General features: G+C 45.8%; 1 protein-coding gene across 2 annotated transcripts in view; it reads left to right on the plus strand.

Moving 5' to 3' along the window:
* Positions 1-559: 559 nt before the first annotated feature.
* FAM120C (family with sequence similarity 120 member C) overlaps positions 560-22,021 on the plus strand; it is a 30,559-nt gene continuing 9,097 nt past the window's right edge. The window contains exons 1-10 of one of the 2 annotated variants that reach the window (XM_069943607.1): positions 560-1,380; positions 8,407-8,653; positions 15,565-15,647; positions 16,037-16,165; positions 16,607-16,706; positions 16,782-16,864; positions 17,663-17,943; positions 18,030-18,309; positions 18,648-18,819; positions 21,616-21,865. In XM_069943607.1, coding sequence (XP_069799708.1) covers positions 832-1,380; positions 8,407-8,653; positions 15,565-15,647; positions 16,037-16,165; positions 16,607-16,706; positions 16,782-16,864; positions 17,663-17,943; positions 18,030-18,309; positions 18,648-18,819; positions 21,616-21,865 — 2,174 coding nt within the window. In that variant the 5' untranslated portion in view covers positions 560-831. The remainder of the gene's footprint in view (positions 1,381-8,406; positions 8,654-15,564; positions 15,648-16,036; positions 16,166-16,606; positions 16,707-16,781; positions 16,865-17,662; positions 17,944-18,029; positions 18,310-18,647; positions 18,820-21,615; positions 21,866-22,021) is intronic. The other variant, XM_069943606.1, reaches the window with a different exon arrangement.

Consider the following 22,021-nt stretch of genomic DNA (forward strand, 5'->3'; position numbering starts at 1 on the left):
AGGTGCCTATAAAACCCTTGTAAGGGCAAAACTTTATGCATTTTTTTCAGAACTGCTTTCTAGAATGGCAGAATCCACGCGCGCGTGCTGCCGGGAAATGTAGTCCTGCAATCACACCAGGGTTTGCCGACTTGCCTCTCGCGAGCCACGTACGAACTACGCTTCCCAGCATGCATCCCGGTTCTCTGCCTTCCCTTCGCTACAGTGCCCATTAAGATGCCATTTTTTTGAGACACCAAGTGATAGAGATTAGTTATCGCCTCTCGGAATCACCGGCCATGTTTTCCCCCTAACTAAAAACATATAAACGTTTTATTTAAATCCCAACGAAAACACATTAGCAAAGACGGACTAAGAGCGCGCAGAGGTTCTCGGTCAATGTAGTTCGCTTCCCTCGTTCAGCCAAGCACTAGTAACGAAGCGAGTACTACATCTCCCAGAGAACACCGCGTGCCTCACTGAAGCCTAGAGACGTTGACCTCCGCTTTGGCTCTCGGGATTTGTAGTTTGTTCTTGATAGTCATCAGTCACTGATGAAGAGGCGGGGACTACATATCCCAGATAACACCGCGCCCCTCGGAGTGGCTGGAGGGGGGGGCGGGAAAGTGGGGCGTAGTAGTAAGAGCTGCCGAAGAAGAAGGCGATTAAGATGGCGGCTTGTGCCGCGCAGGGACTCTCCCCCCGCACCCAGCAGCCCCTGTGAGGAGGGAGGAAGCCGCACGGTCACCGCTCTCGGCCACTCGGTTCTCGTCCTTCGCCTTCTCCCTCCATCTCCCGCCTAGCGTTACACCCGGGTTCTCCTCCTCACTGTCCAAGCCGCGGCCCGGCACAATGGGGGTGCAGGGCTTCCAGGAGTTCCTGGAGAAGCGATGCCCGGGGGCCGTGGTGCCCGTCGATCTGTTGAAGTTGGCCCGGACGGTGGCCCGGCAGCAGCACCGGGCGGGCATGTCACCCGGGGGTTACCCGCCCGCCCCGCCGCCCCCTCCCCCACCAGTGCCCCCCTCCCCGGCGGCGCCCCCTCCTCCTCCCCCCTGCCGGGTGCTGGTGGATGCGGACTCTGCCCTCCAGCGGCTCTATGGCGGCTACCAGACAGACTGGGTGTGCGGGGGCCAGTGGAACGCCATGCTGGGCTACCTGGCGGCGCTGTCCCAGGCCTGTCTGTATCAGGGCGGCCTGGAGCTGGTGGCCATGTTCAACGGCACGCTGGCCAAAGAGAGGCTGCCCGAGTGGGCCCGGCGGGCACAGGGCGAGCGACAGACGGCTCAGCTGATTGTCAGCCACGTTGGAAACAAGGGCACCCCGCCCCCCCGGGCCTGGTTCCTGCCGCCCGCCTGCCTGGCGCACTGCATCCGCCTGGCCATGATCCGGTTCCGAGTGAAGGTAACCAGGACTGTGCGGTGCCCACCCTGTGCCATCTGTCTGCTGCCCCCTGTGCCATCTGTCTGCTGCCCCCTGTCTCCTTACCCTCACATGCTTAGCTGCACCCATCCCCCACACAGTGCCCCCATAGCCTAATCCTGTGCCCCTCAGTGTGCACTATGCATGAAGCTGCTATGGGGGGAGGGGACAGTATGGTGCCTCACACAGGAGGGGGTGACAGGGAGAGGCCATAGGGCATTAATGGGGGGGGGGAGGAATAAATTCTATTGTTGCCACAGCAACCGACTGCAGAGACGTGTAAGATCTGAGGTGAAGGTGACGATTTATTAGAATTTTGCTACATTGTATCCGATAGGGAGTAAGGAGGTAGTGGGTGGGCGATGGGCGGACGTGGCGGGGCCCAGCTTACTGGTGACGGGCAGACATGGCGGGGCCCAGCTTACTGGTGACAGCTAGACGTGGAGGGTCCCAGCTTACTGGTGACAGCTAGACATGACGGGGCCCGGCTTACTGGTGACAGCTAGACATGGCGGGGCCCAGCTTACTGGTGACAGCTAGACATGGAGGGTCCCAGCTTACTGGTGACAGCTAGACATGGAGGGTCCCAGCTTACTGGTGACAGCTAGACGTGGAGGGTCCCAGCTTACTGGTGACAGCTAGACATGGAGGGTCCCAGCTTACTGGTGACAGCTAGACATGGAGGGTCCCAGCTTACTGGTGACAGCTAGACATGGAGGGTCCCGGCTTACTGGTGACAGCTAGACATGGAGGGTCCCAGCTTACTAGTGACAGCTAGACGTGGCGGGGCCCGGCTTACTGGTGACAGCTAGACATGGAGGGTCCCGGCTTACTGGTGACAGCTAGACATGGAGGGTCCCAGCTTACTAGTGACAGCTAGACGTGGCGGGGCCCAGCTTACTGGTGACAGCTAGACATGGAGGGTCCCAGCTTACTGGTGACAGCTAGACATGGAGGGTCCCAGCTTACTGGTGACAGCTAGACGTGGCGGGGCCCGGCTTACTGGTGACAACTAGATGTGGCGGGGCCCGGCTTACTGGTGACAGCTAGATGTGGCGGGGCCCGGCTTACTGGTGACAGCTAGATGTGGTGGGGCTTTCTAATGGGAGAAAAAAACTGCTTGCAGGGTTTTGTCCCCCCAATAGGCTGGGTTCACACTGTTTTTATCCTCTCAATTTCATAGATATGTTTTTAAAGTGACTGTAGCACCAGGCCCAGGCAGAAGCACTGGAGGCGGCCGACCCACCCTTAGTGGAAGGAACCCCCTGCCCCTCTATGATAGGGTTCCATTGATTCTAATGGAGTCATGTCATGGAGGGGCTGGAGTTTCTTCCCACTAAGGGTGGCTCGGCCCGCCTCCAGTGCTTCTGCCTGGGCCTGGTGCTACAGTCACTTTAAGTGGTTCATTTTAACGTACAGAAAAACACGGTCAACTATGTTTTTGTGTACACAAAAAACTTTTAACAAAAGTTTTTGCATTAGATTTTTTTTTTTTTTTTTGCCCCATAAAACAGATATTTTAAACCGAACGCAAAAACGCACTGTGAACCTAGCCTTTAAATGGGGTCTGTGGGAAGGCGCCGAAAGGGGCTTGGATGCAGGTGTGAACCCAGCGTTACAGCGTTAGAACAATTCTGAAAGGTCTAATCTCATCTCAGACTTATCAGCTATCCAGAGGATAGATGAGAGTCCGGCCACTAGGATATAGGAGTTATGCCCTTTAAATTAATGGGAGTGCACTGCGCATGCCTAGCCAGTGCTCCATTCATTCTTTGAGGCTTATATATTGGCCGCAGCGTAGGAAATGAATAGCGTGCTGACTGTTCATGGACACTGCCATAAATATACCCCCTTTAAGTGCGTGGCAGATTCTCCTTTGTGTGTCAATAACCAGCAGCTGGACTTTTAACACACAAAGGCAGTGCAGTGCCCGTGTTGTAATAGTGCGTGACTAACACATGCGTGATCTGTAGGCTGCCAGCCAGGTTATTGCTTCCCTGTCCTCCAAGGCCAGTGGCCTGTCCAGTTAAAGATTTGTCCTCCCAGCTATATACTTGTAGTAGCTGGAAACATGAGAACAGTAGTAGCTGGAAACATGAGAACAGGAGTTTATATCATTTTGTAGCCTCCAATGCTATTTTTGATATGAACAATGTACCCCTCCCTTTCTGCGGTATAGGGATCTTACTATCTGCACTTTTCTCTGGTTAGTCAGATGGGTGGAAACTTGACAAAGGGGTGTGTATATGAGACGGTAGGGCCTGAAACCAGCTAGTAAATTTCAGGAACATGTTTGTATCCGAAGCTACAAAATGTCACTTTAAAGGGAATATACATGATTGTTGCAGTTTAGCTCCATTAAAGTGAATAGGGCTGAACTTTAGTAGGGCACACAATCTGTGAAGGTGGAAGTTAATAGTTAAATTTCTCCAACTTATAAGATCGCTGCATTATTACATTACCATCTATTTTACATTTTCTCTTTGGGAATGTTCACACTGAGCAAACCTGGCGGAGCTCCCTGCTGCGGAATTCTACCTGCCTCAGTGTGACACTGTTTCTCTATGGGAGGGCTCACACGTTTCCACTTCCGTCACTTTTCACTCAGAGAATCGAATGTCAATTCCGCCTATTTTGGTCAATGTGAACTTACCCTTAGGAGTTAAAGGAGAAGCTATTTCCTCCCAAAAGTTATACAAATCGCCAATATACACTTATTACGAGAAATGCTTATAAAGTGCTTTTTTACTTGCACTTACTACTGCATCAAGGCTTTACTTCCTGGATAACATGGTGATGTCACTTCCTGGATAAAATGGTGATGTCACGACCCGACTCCCAGAGCTGTGTGGGCTGTGCTTGCTGGAGAGGATGATGGCAGGGGGACACTGAGGGACACAGGGCACTGGAGGGACACAGAGCATCCCTCTGCCATCATCCTCTGCAGCCACAGCCCGCACAGCTCTGGGAGTTGGGTCGTGACATCACCATGTTATCCAGGAAGTGACATCACCATGTTATCCAGGAAGTGAAGCCTTGATGCAGTAGTAAGTGCAGGGAAAAAAAATGACAGGAGCTGCGCGGTGCATGTAACATGTGAATGTGGCTTAAGGGTACGTTCGCACTGAGTAAATCTGGCGGAATTCCGCCTGCCTCAGTGTGCCATAGCCTGCCGTCACTTCTTTGAGCAGAGGCGCACAAGCTCTCCCATAGACAGGCTATGGCACACTGAGGCAGGCGGAATTCCGCCTGATTTACTCAGTGTGTACACACCCTAACTCTCTCCATTATCAGCAAAGAAAGCATGTATCCTTTTTATATCAAAGTTATTTAAATGAGAAGTCCAGCAAAAAAAATTTATGAAAGTGTTGTAATGCCCCCAAAAGTTATACAAATCCCCAATATACACTTATTAAGGGAAATGCTTATAAAGTGCTTTTTTTCCCTGCACTTACTACTGCATCAAGGCTTCACTTCCTGGATAACATGGTGATGTCACTTCCTGGATAACATGGTGATGTCACTTCCTGGATAACATGGTGATGTCACAACCCGACTCCCAGAGCTGTGCGGGCTGTGGCTGCAGAGGATGATGGCAGAGGGATGCTCTGTGTCCCTCCAGTGCCCTGTGTCCCTCAGTGTCCCCCTGCCATCATCCTCTCCAGCAAGCACAGCCCGCACAACTCTGGGAGTCAGGTCGTGACATTTTAATCCAGGAAGTGACATCACCATGTTATCCAGGAAGTGAAGCCTTGATGCAGTAGTAAGTGCAAGTAAAAAAGCACTTTATAAGCATTTCCCGTAATAAGTGTATATTGGGGATTTGTATAACTTTTGGGGGCATTACAACACTTTGATAAAATTTTTTGCTGGACTTCTCATTTAAATAACTTTGATATAAAAGGATACATGCTTTCTTTGCTGATAATGGAGGGAGTTAGGGTGTGAGGCAGGCGGAATTCCGCCAGATTTACTCAGTGTGAACGTACCCTTAAGCCGCATTCACATGTTACATGCACCGCGCAGCTCTGTCATTATAGCATGACGCATATCTGTACAGTTCCCCTGCTCCCGGCAGCATATCAGAGATGCTGCTGTGTGTGTCTTGGGGTGGGAGACTTTGGTACAGGCCTTCCACGTCCGTGTGAATGCGGCCTTAGTGTTTAGTTCACAGGGAGCTTGGTCACAGCTTTGGCAGACCCTCAGCTGTGGTACGCACGGGACTGGACAGAGCAGGGTTATACTCTTATGCCTCCTTCACAAGTTTTTCAGAACTATATTATGTCTGCAATATGCAAAAAATTTGCCCGGGTTGTTACAGGCTGTAGGACACATTTTCGCTTAATATTCCAAATTGGTAGCTGCTGCTAACATGTCCCCCCTTCCTCCAGACATGCTGATCCTGTACCAGGGTGGATGGAAATCATTAAAAGTAACAAAGACTGTAGACTTGTCAGCAGAATTCAGAGGAACTAGTCAGCAGATGTCATATCCTATTGATGTGCAGCGAGCAGAGGATGGTACATTGTGACGCGGCCAAGGCCATATGTAGAGGGCATTTATGGCGGTGACATTGTAGATAAGATGTCGTCTTTCATGGTGACATTTTAGATCAGAGACAGCCGGGCAGCTATGGAGGTGCTATGACGCGGGACAGGACCATGACACATTGGAGCGCTGACAGGTCGGTCAGGATAGATGTGAGGGATGATGAGTAACCAGGAACGTGATGCTGAGGGAGAGCATCATGGGGGTCATTGGAGAAACACGTCTATGAAGCCTCAGAAAAGACCTATAGAAGTTGGTTATTCCAACATAGATGTTAGATACTTATATGCAATCCTGTGGACTTGACACTTGTTTCTATCAGTCAGAACAGGCTAATGTACCTGGGGACTTACAAACACTTCTATTTGCCCCTGATCATCTCTGATCAGAATGCTGGACATTGATAGGGGCGACATTGCATTTTCTTACTATTGATAAATGATGGTGTCCATTGCTGCATGGTTTTCCTTATGGGGTAACAAGTGCTAGGATCCTGAAGTTTAACCCATAACAAAAGAAAATCTCCAGTGGTTTGTACTAATAAAACAGCTAGATGCTGCATGGACAGACCACCAATGCCATACTGACTCTCTGACCTTACACATTTCAGAATGCAAATTAGCGCTCCTCCAGAAACTGCCCCTCTAATGCCATCTCAGGGCACCTACTTTGTATCAGTACCCACACACTTTACATTTAAACAGTATAAAGTGCATAAGATCTCCCTGAGACTCTAGCCGAGAGAAGGGTCAGGCATGATGGATTTTCACTGCCTCTCACTTTTGTTCATATGTATGAGGAAAGATGGGAGAGAGAATTGCCGGCTGAATGATTGCAAGGCGGTATATAGACTCATTTTAATCAATAACCGACTGATCAGAGGTGGAGAACATTACGAGATATTAAGGGAGGTGGGGTGTTGCTTCTCTTTGAGGAGATCCATCTAGTATATGGGTGTGTGAATTCAGCCAATTGATTTCTTCTAAAGGAGAGTTAGGGACCATTCTGCAATATCTGTGCCCGGACCATATACTGCAGACCAGACCTGAAACTTTAAATCTTTGCCCTGTCAGCGTGTCAGTACAGTAGCGCAAACATTTAAACCGTTTTGGAGCTCCTGGCATCATAATGACACTTGATGCTGGAAACTCTTTTCTGTAGCACAGTCCATGTCTACGGACCATGCATGGAACGTAAGAATTAGGGCCCTGAGAAATCAGGTAGATAATCGCTCTGTGTAATAAAGTCAATGATCATCGGCTGATAGTGTCTTTGGTATCCTGACCTAAAATCATTGCATAAAGAAAATAATATAGTTCATCCGTTACCGCTCCCCGGGTTTTTCTTGCTTCTCCCTGCAGCCGCTGGTGCAACTTCAGAGCCGCTCTCTGAAGTGACAAGCTGCTCAGCCAATCATGGGACGGGACCGCCACTGCCATTGATTGGCTGAGCGACCTTTCACTTTAAAGATCAGTGTAGAAGCCTTCAGTGACTGCTGTGGGGAGTGTGGACAAGCAAAGAGAACACCGGGGAGCGTGGAGGGATAACGGATGAACTTTACACTTTTAATTTGAGGACTGCACGGACATTGCTAACATTATATATGTACAGCCCTTGCTGCACGATAATAGAGCCATGTAATAGGCTTATTAAATGAGCGCCGATCTAGCAGATCGGCTCTCCTTTACCATAGTGATTGGCCCAATTAGGCTCTTAAAGTTTGATGCACTTACCAGGTCACTGTGGATTGTTCTGTAATAACTACGCCATGATGAAAACGAATGCTGTGTTGGACAAAAGTGCTTCCTCCTGGATATTGCTAACATGGGGCAGGGGTGATGAAAAGCTGCATTAACCTACGCTTTCTTGACACAATCCCAGTATTACCATCTGTCTTTATCTTTGGACCCTCTGTTCTGCTATAATTTTTTTACCTTTTTTTTTTTTTGTTTAAATAAAGTTTTTTAAACTGCTTCAGGTTTTTTTTTTTGTTTCTAGTTTTGCTCAGGAACTGACCTCTTGTAAGGGTGGGTTTACACTATGGAATCCGCACGGATAAGTTTCGTCGGATTCCGTCGCTCGTACTGGTTTGCGGCGCGCCTATCCACCTGTGCCATAGACACCATTCTATGGATGGGCGGATTCCTCCTTTCGCCGAAAGAACTGACATGTCTATTCTTAAGGCGTACAGTGGAATCGGCTCGGCCATAGAATGGTGTCTATGGAGCCGCAAATTATCCACGCGGATTCCATAGTGTGAACCTACCCTAATAGAGTATTAAGCTTCCGCTATGGCCCTTCCCTTGGTTGTGGGTGTCTGTGCCGCTGATGTTTCTGGCATCTTCCCCCTGTCTTGTTGTTCGGCTTTCTGCTCCTTATTCATTGCTTGGCTTTGAACTCTCTTGTTTGTTACAACAATAAGCAATAATCATGAACACGGTGACCCTTCCTGCATTTCAGGTGTTTCAGAGTTTGGAGGATCATCACCTGGAAGTGGTATCCTTCTTTCGGGAGAATGGATTCCATGGCCTCATTGCTCATGACTCTGAATACGCTTTGTGTAACATCCCTTCTTACTACAGTTCTCACGCTCTCAAGCTCAGCTGGAATGGGAAGAATCTCACCACCAACCAGTTTCTAATGCAAGAGGTAGCCAAACAGCTGGGCCTCAAGATGAGCAACTTCCCCATCTTCGCTGCCCTTTTGGGTAAGGTGGCAACCAAGGAGCAAGATTCTACCATTTTAAGGGGCACCTTCACATAGCTGCTGTGTATAGTGGGGATGCACAAGGAAATATGTCCACTGTACATCAGGCCTTAGATGTGCAAATGTCTGGCAACATACATTTGTGTGAATGTGCCTATATATATATATATATATATATATATATATAGATATATATATAGATATATCTATCTATCTAGACTGAAATGCATTGTTTCTGCGCACATAAAATTAAGCAATTTTGCAAATGGTGTCACACAGACATGTCACAAGTTTTGATTAGTTGGGGTCTGGGTGTTCAGACCTTCACCATTCGTTAGAGCCAGGAGAATCGCTTGGTTGTGCACTTCTCCCCCTGCCTCACTGTTGTACCTGACCCATGGCGGTCAAGTAAGGGCCCTATTATACGGAGCAATTCTCTGCTGAATCAGGCAGATCTTGCCCCATGTAATAGAGACAGGTCAAGGAGCTGATCATCGGCTGATCGCTGTCCTTAAACGTGTTAAATTGGTATTGCCACCCCCTTATGGCCCTATTCCACGGAACGATTATCGTTCGTTTTCGGACGATATCGACCGCTACGGACGATAATCGTTCCGTGGAATAGAGTGCAACGATCAGCTGACATCGTTCATGTCGGCTGATCTTTGCAGTCGCTTGTTTTTCAACATGTTGAAAAACAAGCGACTGATATAGCAGCGATCTGCTGCCGTCGCTCCGTTGAATAGGAGCATCGGCAGCAGACGCTGCTATATCCTATGGGCTGCCCGGACGATCAGCGATCCTCCGAGCAGCCCCCCCGCAGCTCCCCGCCGCCCCTCCCGCACTCACCCGCTCGCTGCAGCCGCGTTGAATAGAGGCGGCAGCGAGCGGCGAACGAGGAGCAAACGAGTGCTAATAGCGCTCGTTTGCTCCTCTAAAACGACCCGTGGAATAGGGCCATTAGGCTGGGTTCACACTGAGGAATTGTAGAGGAAAGTTTTCTGCTTGAAATTCCTAGTCTATTCAGCTCTGGCAGAATTTGAGCGGAATGCAAGTGAAATTCACTCTCATTCACTCAAATGAGACACTGAGCAAGGCAGGATTCCGCGGCGGAGCGCTCGGCCGCAGAATTCGGACATTCTTGCTCAGTGTGAACGGGGCCAAAGAATTGACATGTAAATTCTTCGGGTGAAAAGCGGATCCGTAGTGGAATTTTTATGCATGGAAATTTAGCTGTGTGAACAAATAAGCGTAAAGCCCATTAAAACCAATGTACATTCACAATGTTCATTCTTATCGGGCGGTATTACAGGCAGATTCCGCCTGAAAATCCGTGAGAATTCCTCAGTGTGAACCCAGCCTTACTCAAGATTAGATGCTGCACATTTTATATATACCTGTATTAAAGGGGTTATCCAGCGCTTTTCCCCCTCTCTTGTCTCCAGTTCAGGTGTGGTTTGTAATTAAGCTCCATTTACATCAATGGAACAGAGTTTGAAACCCCACCCAATGTGGAGACGAGAGGGGGGGAAAAGTGGCCATGTTTTTGTAGTGCTGGATAACCCCTTTAAATTTTCTGTGTCTCCTTTCTGCTCTAAAATCTTAGGGAGATGGGTTCCAACTGCTGTGAAGCCCTAAGTGACACTGTCCACCAATGAAACAAAGTAAGGGCCCTATTCCACTGGAACGATTATCGTTTGCATAATCGTTAACGATCTCAAACGAGAGAGTGAAAACGTTCACTCATTTCCATGGCATGAAAATCGTTACTTATGATTGTATTTGCGATCATTTTTTCTTTGCTATTGCGTTTGTATCTACTGCGAATGACCGAACGATGTCTTGTTCAATGCGAACGATTTGCGAACGAGCAACGATAAAAATAGGTCCAGGTCTTATTAAGCGATCAACGATTTCTTGTTCGGTCGTTAACCGTTAACTGCATTTCAACCGAACAATTATCGTTTAGATTCCAACGATTTAACCATAATTGTCCGGTGGAATAGGGCCCTAAGGGTGTGTGTGACAGTATCACTTTAAAAACATCTGCCAATCCCCGTGTGTCTTTCCATGTATAAGGAGACGGGCGGCTGATTACAGCAAGTGATGTCCATTCATCCCTTTTCGAGCCATGTAATAGGCTCAGTAGGCAAGCCCTGCTCTAGCAGATCGGTGTGTGCCTTACATTATGGGGTTTGGACTTTGTAATACGGCCCTAATTTTGTGGAGCCCGTCTTCTAATGGTGCAGCGACCCAGGGAGTGAAGCACAACAACATTGTTCTTACAGCTCTGGTGTTTTGTGGGGGCCTGAACTTCCCGACCCTGACAGCTCAAAACTTGTGAAGCGTCAAAAGTCAGTTTAGAAATCTACAATTATGTGCCTGCAGCTCTTGTGCAGGCCTACTTGTTTCCATGGTAACAGACTTCATCTAAACCTTATGTAGTCAGATCCATTAGCTCTTAATTCTTCCTAACCTTGTATTTGAGTAATAAGAATTCAGGAATGAAAAAGCTAAATAATAGATATTTTTTTGTTAAAGTAAAAGGGTCCTAATTTCCTGTCCTTAGGAATTAATACCAGGCATTGGAAACTCAAAGCTGGTAAAAAGTTTAAGGTGCCTAGTCTTTGATGATCAGTAGTTGAATTGGTTTGGTAGTGTACTCTGATAAATATTAATAGCCTATTCCAACAATACTCCTGGAAAACAGGTCTATAGTAAAAGATGTTAGAAACATGGGAAATTTTATCAAGGTGTATTGTATTGCTATAAAAATAAAATTGCCCCTTTGTAATGTAAGCATTGATGAATCCCCCCTCCACTGGGAACGTGAAGTGAAACTGCTGCATGGTTATTGAAGGACCCCATCTGGTTTTGTCAACTTCATTGACTTAAAATACAGTTAAAAAATCTCCACAACCACCTTCATTCACACTGCTACAAAGTGTGGTCCGGCTGTGAGGAGGAGCAGGGACTTTGCACTCCTGTTGTAGTTATCCATCAGGGTCCCAGTGATCGTGCACTTTTATCCTTACAGATAAAAGTTCTCCATTTAACTGAGTTTGTGCCTAAAGAAAAGTTATCCTCCTTCCTATGTGAACATATCATAAATGCTCATCTGTGATTTCATTGAGTGCTTTGAAGTCTGACCCACAATCTGCCCCCCGCCAAAACCCCTTGTACCTTCAGATAGCTGCATTTAATCCAAGATCTGTCCTGGGGTCCGTTCGGCAGGTGATGCAGTTGTTGTCCTAAAAAAAAACAACTTTTAAACTTGCAGCCCTGTGACAAATTGTCTTGGCCTAGGCCTAGAGTGTCTGTGTCCTAGGCTTGCACTGCCTCTCCTTCCCTCCCTCTTTACCATTAGGAATGTCCCCGGGCAAGAATTCTCCTATTCATCACTTGTCTGAACACTGCACAGGTGCTGGATCGTTAAGGCACCTGTATTTTCAGACAATTGATAATTAGGAGAAATCCTGCTCAGGAACTTTCCTAATGATGAAGAGGGCAGGGAGGAGGGACGGAGAGGCGGTGCAAGCCTAGGCCACAGACACTCTAGGCCATGCCAATTTGGCACAGGGCTGCAAGTTTAAATGTTGGTTTATTTTAGGACAACAACTGCATCACCTGCCGAATGGACCCCAGGACAGATCTTGGATTAAAAGCCGCTATCCAACAGTGCAAGCAGTTTGAGAGGGCAGATAGTGGGTACAGAGTCGCTTTGTTCTGAAAGCTGTTCTGGATAATGTTTACATTATTACTTAAAGGGATAATTTAGGGCAAAAAAAAAACTATTTCAAACCAACTGGTGCCAGAAACTTATACAGGTTTGTAAATAATTTCTAGTTAAAAATCTCAATTATCTGCTGCTGTATGTCCTGCAGGAAGTGGTGTGTTCTTTCCAATCTGATGGATAACTAGATCCTAAGTCCAATAGGAGGTATCATTTAATAGCAATCAACTGGGGAAGATCCCCCAAAAACACCTATATTCCCTATTGGTTAAAATATAACTTTTATTAATAAAGTATAAAAACTCAGCAACAGCAAAAACGCAAAATGTGAACAGTGAGTTAAAAGGCTTTTCACAATCTGCCCTATACTCAATACAATGAGGAACAGGAGTGCATCACAGAACGGTTAGTACTCACACCCGAGTCACCACAAACGCAGGGCTGTTTTAATACTTTTCACACTGCCGTTTTGGATGACTCTGCTACTGACAATACGGGGGGCTAGCTAGTAGAGCGTAGTGCGTAAAATCGCTCTGGGGTCGAGACAGGTCAACCCAGTCACAGTGTCATCCTGCAAATATACATCACAGGATAGGAGGCATCTAAACCCACAGGGGTGTCTTGCTTTATCCCTTTTGGGTTAGTAAATCGTTTGTGGTGACTCGGGTGTGAGTACTAACCGTTCTGTGATGCACTCCTGTTCCTCATTGTATTGAGTATAGGGCAGATTGTGAAAAGCCTTTTAACTCACTGTTCACATTTTGCGTTTTTGCTGTTTTCTTAAATGTTTAGAGTTTCTATACTTTATTAATAAAAGTTATATTTTAACCAATAGGGAATATAGGTGTTTTTGGGGATGTTCCCCAGTGGAATGCTTCTTTCCAATCTGACACAGTGCTCTCTGCAGCCACCTCTGTCCATGTCAGGAACTGTCTAGAGCAGGAGCAAATTCCCATAGAAAGCCTTTCCTTTTCTGGGCAGTTCTTGACATGGACAGAGGTAGCAGCAGAGAGCACTGTGTCAGACTGAAGAGACTACACCACTTCCTGCAGGGCATACAACAGCTGATAAGTACTAGAAGACTTGAGAATTTTAAATAGACATAACTTACTAATCTGTATAACTTTCGGACACTGGTTGATTTGAATTTAAGTTAAATCTGATACCCCCTGACCACTTACCAAGCTGGCAGCACTGCTGGATTGATATCAGTAAAAGCATTTAGAGTTTATAAAAAAAAAAAACTTTTTTTTTTTAAAATGTAAACAGTGTGAAAGTGTCATCCCCTGGCCTCTAGCAGTGCTACACCTCATTGTGTTGTATGCACAGTGTACGGCCCTGATTATGCAAGGGTATATAGCAGGTGAGGCATAGCTGTTCAAGGGTCCAGGGAAGTATAGGCTCCGTCTCTTTGACACTATTCACAGACCAAATAAAGGTGTTTTTTTTTATTAACATGAAAACATGGGCAACACAGATATGTTGTTCTGTCTAATATCTGTCCAGCTGTGCTGCCAGATAGCACCTTTTAATAAAGGACCTGAAAAAGCTAAACCTACTACAATATGGCAGGAAGCAAGGGGTCTTCTGCTAATGTTATATGTTATTGTACCGCTGGGTAATTCAGATGAGACCTTATCAACTGCAACTACATAAAGCGTTACTGTCATTTAAAAAAAATGTGAAAAATTTTGATGAGTTGGGGTGAGTGCTGAGCCCCCCGCCAGTCACTAGATATAGCCAGGAGAAGCAGGCGGCTGGGCACTTCCTGGCTATACTTTGTGGGACAGATTTTTAGCTTTGATGTTTTAGCTGTAGATCTGGTGGACATTCATAGTTCACTGGATCTTGTCCTGAATCGATCGGTCTGGTATCAATCTTCTGTATGATACAGATCAGTGGGCAAAGAAAACTGTTTCACCAGCCTATACAGTCACACCAATATCCTCACGTGTAAAGGGCATGGTGCGGAACTCCACCAGCCTCAGTGTCGTACTCGATGTCTATGGGCGCCTCCTCTCCGCACAGAAGAATCAACATGTCAATTCTTCCGAGCGGAGAGGCGTGTGAACATCCCATAGATAGCCAGTATGACACAGAGTTTTGCTCCATGTGAACTGGTCCTAAGTGAATAGGATTTGTTGCACAATTTCAGTGCACATTACACAGCATACATGCGACACTTGCTGGTGGGTATAATGTCTTCTATAATACACACAAAATTAGCCAACTATTAAGGCCTTAAGTGACAGATTCTGTCTGTGACCTCTCCTCCCAGTTTTTTGTTTTTTTTAGTTAACCTGTATAAGGCTCAGGCTTCTTCCCCCTTGTATATGTAAAGGGCCTAGTAGCGCAGCAGACCACACTTGTGCCCCAGTAAATGAGTGTATAGACCTGACTATGCTCTTGAAATGAATGGGGCCCACTGCAGTACACCACAATATACATCATCATCCCTTTCTTGGCCGTACCTGTGATATACTGCTGTTAGGCAATGTGAATGGACCACTTTCAATACTGAAATAGGATGCATTCAGTACTGTCTTAATATGGAAATTATAGAGATTGGTATGATGCCTGAATGTTAGAAATGTGTTAGGATATTTGTGTTCTTTGTGCTTACCATTATATTTATATCCAGGTACTACAGACACACTCCTAATATGTATATGTAAATGTGCTGTGAGGTCTCTGCTGACACTATAAGGCTCAGGTACACCCCACCATAGCACTGCATTTTGGCTGCCCGCAACTAAAAGGAGTTCACTTTACAGTATTGATCACCATCCATTACAAGACTACAACACCTAGCATACGACCATCGGTATGCCGAGAGTTGTAGTTTTGCAACAGCTGAAAAGCCACAACTTGGGGATTTCAGTATGCATTAGGCAGTTGTGCTCCCCCTAGAGGTGACAACAGGTAGCCAGAATGAAGAGCATAGTGTGTTCTATAAACACACAAAACAGTCTAATGTAGTCTAAGTGTGGAGCTCAGTCAAATCACAGTCAGGAAACAAGGGTGGCAGCCCCCCTATCAGGTCAGCAAAGTCGCCCCCTTCCATCCTCTTCTCAGAGATTAGCAGGATGCTCCACTATTGTGGTGCAGATATATCTGACTAGGGATAATGAGGCTGTGTTCTAGTCTATTAAACCACTCCTGTAATCTTGTTGCTGTAGGTAATCATATTCTTCCTGATGAAGACTTGGCTGCATTTCATTGGAGTTTACTGGGACCAGATCATCCTCTCGCTTCACTCAAGGTGATTATATCTGCGCACACTTGTTTTATTGTTATTTACAGGGTATCTCACATTGACTAGTAGAATTGACGTTCCAGTACTGCGACGTTCCTACATTCTGATATAGTGTTATAGTGATATAGTTTATACATTGCAATAGTTGTTAAAGCTCATATGGGTCTGTAGGTGAAAAAATTAAGGCAGTATGGCTTTAGAAACATGAGGAGGAAAAAACAAAAGTGCTGAAAGAAAAATTGGCCTGGTCATCAAGGAGTTAAAAGCCGTACATTCACTGCTGCATTGGCCACTGTTCTCTAGGCTGAGAACCCGTATAACAATCCATTCCTATATGATGGTAATATTTCTATGGTCCTTGTGGCACTTTACTTATTACTTCTACCTATTTCCAGGTCCGTGCCCACCAGCTTGTCTTGCCACCTTGTGATGTGGTCATAAAAGCCGTCTCTGAATATGTCGCAACGATTAAAGATGCCTCTAATCTGGATGCTGTGGGGAAGGAGATATTCAGACACTCACAGGTGAGTAGAAGGTTAGATTTCTATTTAAGATGACAGAGTTGTCATATTAATGTAATATAAATGTTAAATGGGCACTGTCATAACATTTCTATCAGACAGGGTCTCGCTGCTGACACCCCTACCAGTCGGGAGAAGTGTGCAGTAGCGCATTTCACTTCACTTCTTGCAACAATCTCCGTTCAGGCCATCTTCATAATAAATCTATGGGGCTGCCTGGATAGAGATGATTGACAGCTAGGGGAATTGCAGGGCGCTGCTACCCTCTCCTGATTGGTTGGGGTCGCACCAATCAAAACTCCTTTGGATATGCTTTAAGACGAGCCGCGTCACTGTGAAAGGAAAATATGAGTAAAACAGATCGAGGAATAGGCTGTGATGTGTTTCTTATGCGTTCACAGATATTATCTTTGTTCATTGACCGATATTTGTTTTGCCTTTTAGTCCAGGACCGAAGACAAGATTGAACGATTTAAAAAAGCCGTAGAATATTATTCAGTCGCAACCAAGCAGCGTCCGCCTCAGCTCAATCCTCCTTTCGTTGGTGGGTATGCTGGGAGTGAATCCTGTGTGAAGTACATGTTGCAGGGTAATGTCTCTAAGGGTCGGCTTTTCTTAGTTGCAGGATATGGGCCTAATCAATTCGGAGTTCCTCCTTTACCACATAACCAGATGGGAGGAGTACATGTTGGCAAACCTATGGTGAGCTTTGTTGTCTTCAATGTTTCCAACTACTTGTATTTTGTATAGCATACTGTGATTAATAAGTGGTGTTGTCTGGGATTGGAGAAAGCACCTCTTATCCATGGGCTGTGCCTGGGATTGTAGCTCAGCCCCATTCACTTTTATGTGCTGCATTACCTGACACAACCCGTGGATTACAGTGGAGCTATGACTGTTGTGAATATCTGTAAAAAACTGGCCATAGGCTGTATCCATGTTTTCCACCGCTTATCAAATGCCGCACAATCGGGTTTGGACAAACTTGAGCGTGCTCAATGTTTGCTCATCTTTTATCCCCACACCACCATCTCTCTGGTGGTCATCATTAGTGTTGCTTAACTTGTAGTGGTGAGCCATATAGCCCCATGCTGCAGCCAATCACTGGCCTCCCCTGTGATGGTAGCATGTACGGCACATAATCCCTGAGCCATAATTAGTTGCAGCAGTCACATGAGTGTAAGGCACATCAGTAGAGAATGGCAGGGGACCACCAGAGCATTGGTGCACTAGAATGGTGCATTTTGATGAACATTTTGATCGGTCGGGGTCTTATTGTGACCTGGACAGCTGCATAATATAAGTCTATAGAGCTGTCCAGTTTGGATGGACACAGAGCAGAGAGGAACACATGGCAGAGCAGACTTATCCCGGCTTGTTCTCCTGACCTGGTCTAAACATTCAGACCTCAAACGATCAAGACTTTTGACATGTTTTTTTCTGATCACAAGTACTCTCAAATTCCCCACACAACCCCTTAAAACTTGTGTTCCCTTATAGTTTGGACACCAGATGCCCGCAAAACTACAGTATCAGCACCACCCGTTTCCTCCTGGCCCCAACTCTGGGTTTGTGTTTCCTCCTCACCACATGGGAGACTTGTCTCACTTCCACGATGACAACCTGCTGAAAGGGGGCCCGTTTTCTGGCTGGTCTCTGCCATATGACACGACCGCTTCTAAGTTCCCCAATCACTTGACGTTGAAGCCTTCTCCTTCATCAGGCCAGGAATCTTCACCCTCCTCTTCCTCAGATGAAGACCAGAATGGCGCCGCATCTAAGTAATTCTTATTTTATCACTTTAAGAAAGTCATGGGTGGAAAGTCTTGCTGTAAGTGAGAGCCTTTTATGTTTCTTCCCTTCCCAGCCATGTGACAGATAATCGACAGCATAAGGCAAACTGGGAGGAATCTTCTGGTGACAAGCTTTCCCAAAACTGGGGTCATCAGACAGGAGGTGGAGAGTCTGGCCAGAACATGGGGCACAATGAGTCACAGATTCCATCATTGCTGTCCATGGCAACAAGGAACCACATGGACATCACCACTCCACCTCTACCTCCAGTGGCCCCCGAAGTCTTACGGGTGGCAGAACATAGACATCGTCGTGGACTCATGTATCCATACATTTACCATGTCCTCACCAAGGTAAAACACATAAGGTAGAACTGTCTTTACTAGTCCAAAGACAAAGAAGGCATAATAATGTTTGTTTCATATGGCTATTGTTCCAACAATGTATTGTTTACTTAAAGGGGTATTCTCATACTGTAATGTAATGGTATATCAATGGAACTCTGGACATAGTGGCGGTCCTAGCCTTCTATTCTTTAGATTGTAGAGGATCCCAGTCAAAGCAACATGCCATACCCTTCTATAGTGGTAAAACCTTCTCAGTGCTGTAAAGCCTATGTAGTGTTTCTGTAATGTGTATTACACCACTCATACTGTCCAGGATAACACTTCTTTATTTAATTTTTCTATAGGGAGAGATTAAGCTGCCTGTTTGCATAGAGGATGAGTGCAATGCTGACCTTCCTCCTTCCGCCATCCTGTTCCGCCCAGCTCGTCAGTATGTATATGGAGTCCTCTTCAGCCTTGCTGAGACCCAGAGGCGTCTGGAGCGACTAGCCATGCGTCGTCGCCTGCCTGTGGACGGTGAGCCATTAACGTGCCCATTTTTATCAGTATTGTATTCCAGTGTATATACTGTCCTCATACTTAGTTGTTAATCTGGTGTATGATCTGGATGTGGTTACCCAGCGTTGTGCAGGTTCCATCATTTAGCAGGTTATTAAGATCATAGCATGTGTAAACAGGGCAAACCACAAACTCTGACTGACACTTGTTTACTTCCTGTGTCTGCTAGTTTTTCTCTTGCTCTATGCAAATCTTCTCTTCTACTAAGCTGCCTTATCTGAAACATAATCTTCCTAAGGATATTTTGGTCTGCTGTTTGCTATCTACACTTTACTACTGCCCTGCTGAGTTGTCTTATTTTATAGATGTTCAGCCTTAAAGGGGTACTCTGAGCAAGGGACTTTTATTTACATATGCTCAGGGATTGATTGCTTTTAGCGACGAGTGCAACTTGACTCGTTTGATTGCTCAAATAGGCTGTATCTATCTTTTCCCTGACTCCCTAGGACTACATGCAACTCGAGCCATCGGTATTTAAATTTTGAGTGAATGGAATTGAGTTGCGATCGTCTATAGTTGCTTTAGAATAATTAAGCACACTTACCTCCCTAGCTGCAGTGACACCACCACTATATTATTGCTCTGTCCTGCTGTTTGGCAGCTTCCGGCTTCTGGAGCAATGAGGTTGCTCAGCATATCAGCTGCTGCATTGGTGCCCTGCCCCAGTCGTTGATTGGCTGGGTGTGCCTGAAACTTCTCAGCTCCACAGAGCGGAAAGATGGTGGTGCTAGAGCCAGGGAGGTAAGTATGCTTTATTATTTTAAAAAATTCATGCCTGGAGTATCCCTTTAACCCCTTAGCGACCCATGACGTATCTGGTACGTCATGGTGCCGCGGGGGGTGTTCAGAGCGGGATCCCGGCGGGACCCCGCTCCGAACAGCGCCGCTCACGGCTGTGATCTGCAGCCGGGCAGTGCCTCTGTTAGCCAGTGCAGGTCCCGTTGCCGTGCCGGCTAATTAAGCACTTCAATGCAGCTGTCAAACCTGACAGCTGCATTGAAGTGCTTCAGACCTCACGTCCCTGGTGTTTAGTGGGACGGATCTCCCCCCTGCGATGCGATTGCGGGGGGAGATCCGTTCTTCTGTCCGTGACGGGCCTCAGCGTCGCAATGACGCTGATCCCGGCCCCGGCAATAGATTGCTGTGGCCTGCAGCAGGCCAAAGCAATCTATCACCGATCTAATGGATCTTTGCTGTGTATATACACAGCATTGATCTCTATGAGAGATCAGTGTTGTGTACATACAAGTCCCCCAGGGGGGCTTCTAGTTCATGTGAAAAAAAAAAGTGTTTTTATTAATAAAAAATCCCCTCCCCTAATAAAAGTCCAAATTACCCCCCTTTTCCCATTTTCTAAATATATGTTTGCTATCGCCGCGCACGTAATCACCCGAACTATTAATCACATTCCTGATCTCGCACGGTAAACGGCGTCAGCGCAAAAAAATTCCAAAGTGCAAAATTTCACATTTTTGGTCGCATTAAATCCAGAAAAAATTTTATAAAAAGTGATCAAAAAGTCGCATATGCGCAATCAAGGTACCGATAGAAAGAACACATCATGGCGCAAAAAATGACACCTCACACAGCCCCATAGACCAAAGGATAAAAGCGCTATAAGCCTGGGAATGGAGCGATTTTAAGGAACATATATCTGTTAACAATGATTTGAATTTTTTAAAAGCCATTACATAATATAAAAGTTATACATGTTACATATTGTTGTAATCGTAACAACTTGAGGAACATGGATCAGTTTTACCCCAGGGTGAACGGCGTAAATGCAAAACTCCCCGAAATCAAAACAAATTCCTTTTTTTTTTTCAATTTGACAGCGCAAATGATATTTTTCCAGTTTCGCAGAATATTTTATGGAAAACTAATGCCTGTCATTGCAAAGTACAATTGGTTTCGCAAAAAATAAGCGCTCATATAAGTCTCTAGGTGAAAAAATGCAAGCCCTATGGAGTTTTAAACATAAAATGGAAAAAGCAAAAGCGCAAAAATGAAAATTGGCTTTGACCTTAAGGGGTTAAAGGTGTTTATTGTTCATGGATTTTAACCCTTTAATGACTGCACACTGTTTTTTGACAGCTGGCAGCACAGGTCCTGAATCTGCTTCTAGGTTTTTTTTTAGTCTCGCTGCTCCAGCCATCCTAGCAGGAGCAGGTCAAGCGCTAAGCAGTCGGACAGCTTTGGTCTCTACGGAGAAGACGGGTGGTTTATACCCACTTCTGTCTACTCAGTGAGCACAATGTAGTGAACAGAGACAATGGCAATGATGCTGTCGATTCAGTGATCACTGGGTGCCACACGAGATGGCAAAGCTACAAGGTCTGTCCTCTGTATCTGGGGTTCTTTTGGATGCCCTAGTTACAGTGAAAAATCACCATGCGTGCACAAAGTAAAAATTGTCAGGTTACTTAGGGCCAAAAAGCTGGTATTGAGTGAGTTAATTGTTATAAACAAAACTTTGACTTATGTGAAATCAACATTATGGTGTATGCTAAGTATTAATATGAGGACCAATGCATACAAGAAATCCTATATATCCTATCCTGTATATATATATTATGTGTATATATATATATATATATATATATATATATATATACACACACACGCACACGATATGTGTTGTGTATTCATCTGCACATGTTGCATAGTAATATTATCTTTAGTTTTTACTTTATGTACTTTACATTACTTTCATATACAAATAGGAAATTATATTTTGTTCATTTATTTTCCCAGTTCCACCAGTGATCATCAAGGAATGGTCTGCCTATAAAGGAAAATCTCCTCAAACGCCAGAGCTGGTGTCAGCATTGACTTTTAGAGAATGGACCTGTCCCAATTTGAAGAAATTATGGCTCGGTAAAGCTGTAGAAGACAAGAATCGCAGAATGAGAGCCTTCTTGGCTTGTATGAAGTCAGATACCCCCAGCATGCTAAATCCAGCCAACGTGCCCACTCATCTCCTCCTGATGTGCTGCGTCCTACGGTGAGAAGCTTTTCTGCTTTTACAGTGTCAGGCTGCATTCACACGTCCCGTGTTTAATTTGGGAGCACTGCTGTACATGGAGTACAGTGCTTCACAGAGCGAACACAGGATGTGTGAAGGGAGCCTTAGAGGAACACTATGGCTTCTGTGTACATG

This window comes from Dendropsophus ebraccatus, chromosome 10, assembly GCF_027789765.1.
Source record: "Dendropsophus ebraccatus isolate aDenEbr1 chromosome 10, aDenEbr1.pat, whole genome shotgun sequence".
NCBI classification, from domain to species: Eukaryota; Metazoa; Chordata; class Amphibia; order Anura; family Hylidae; genus Dendropsophus; species Dendropsophus ebraccatus.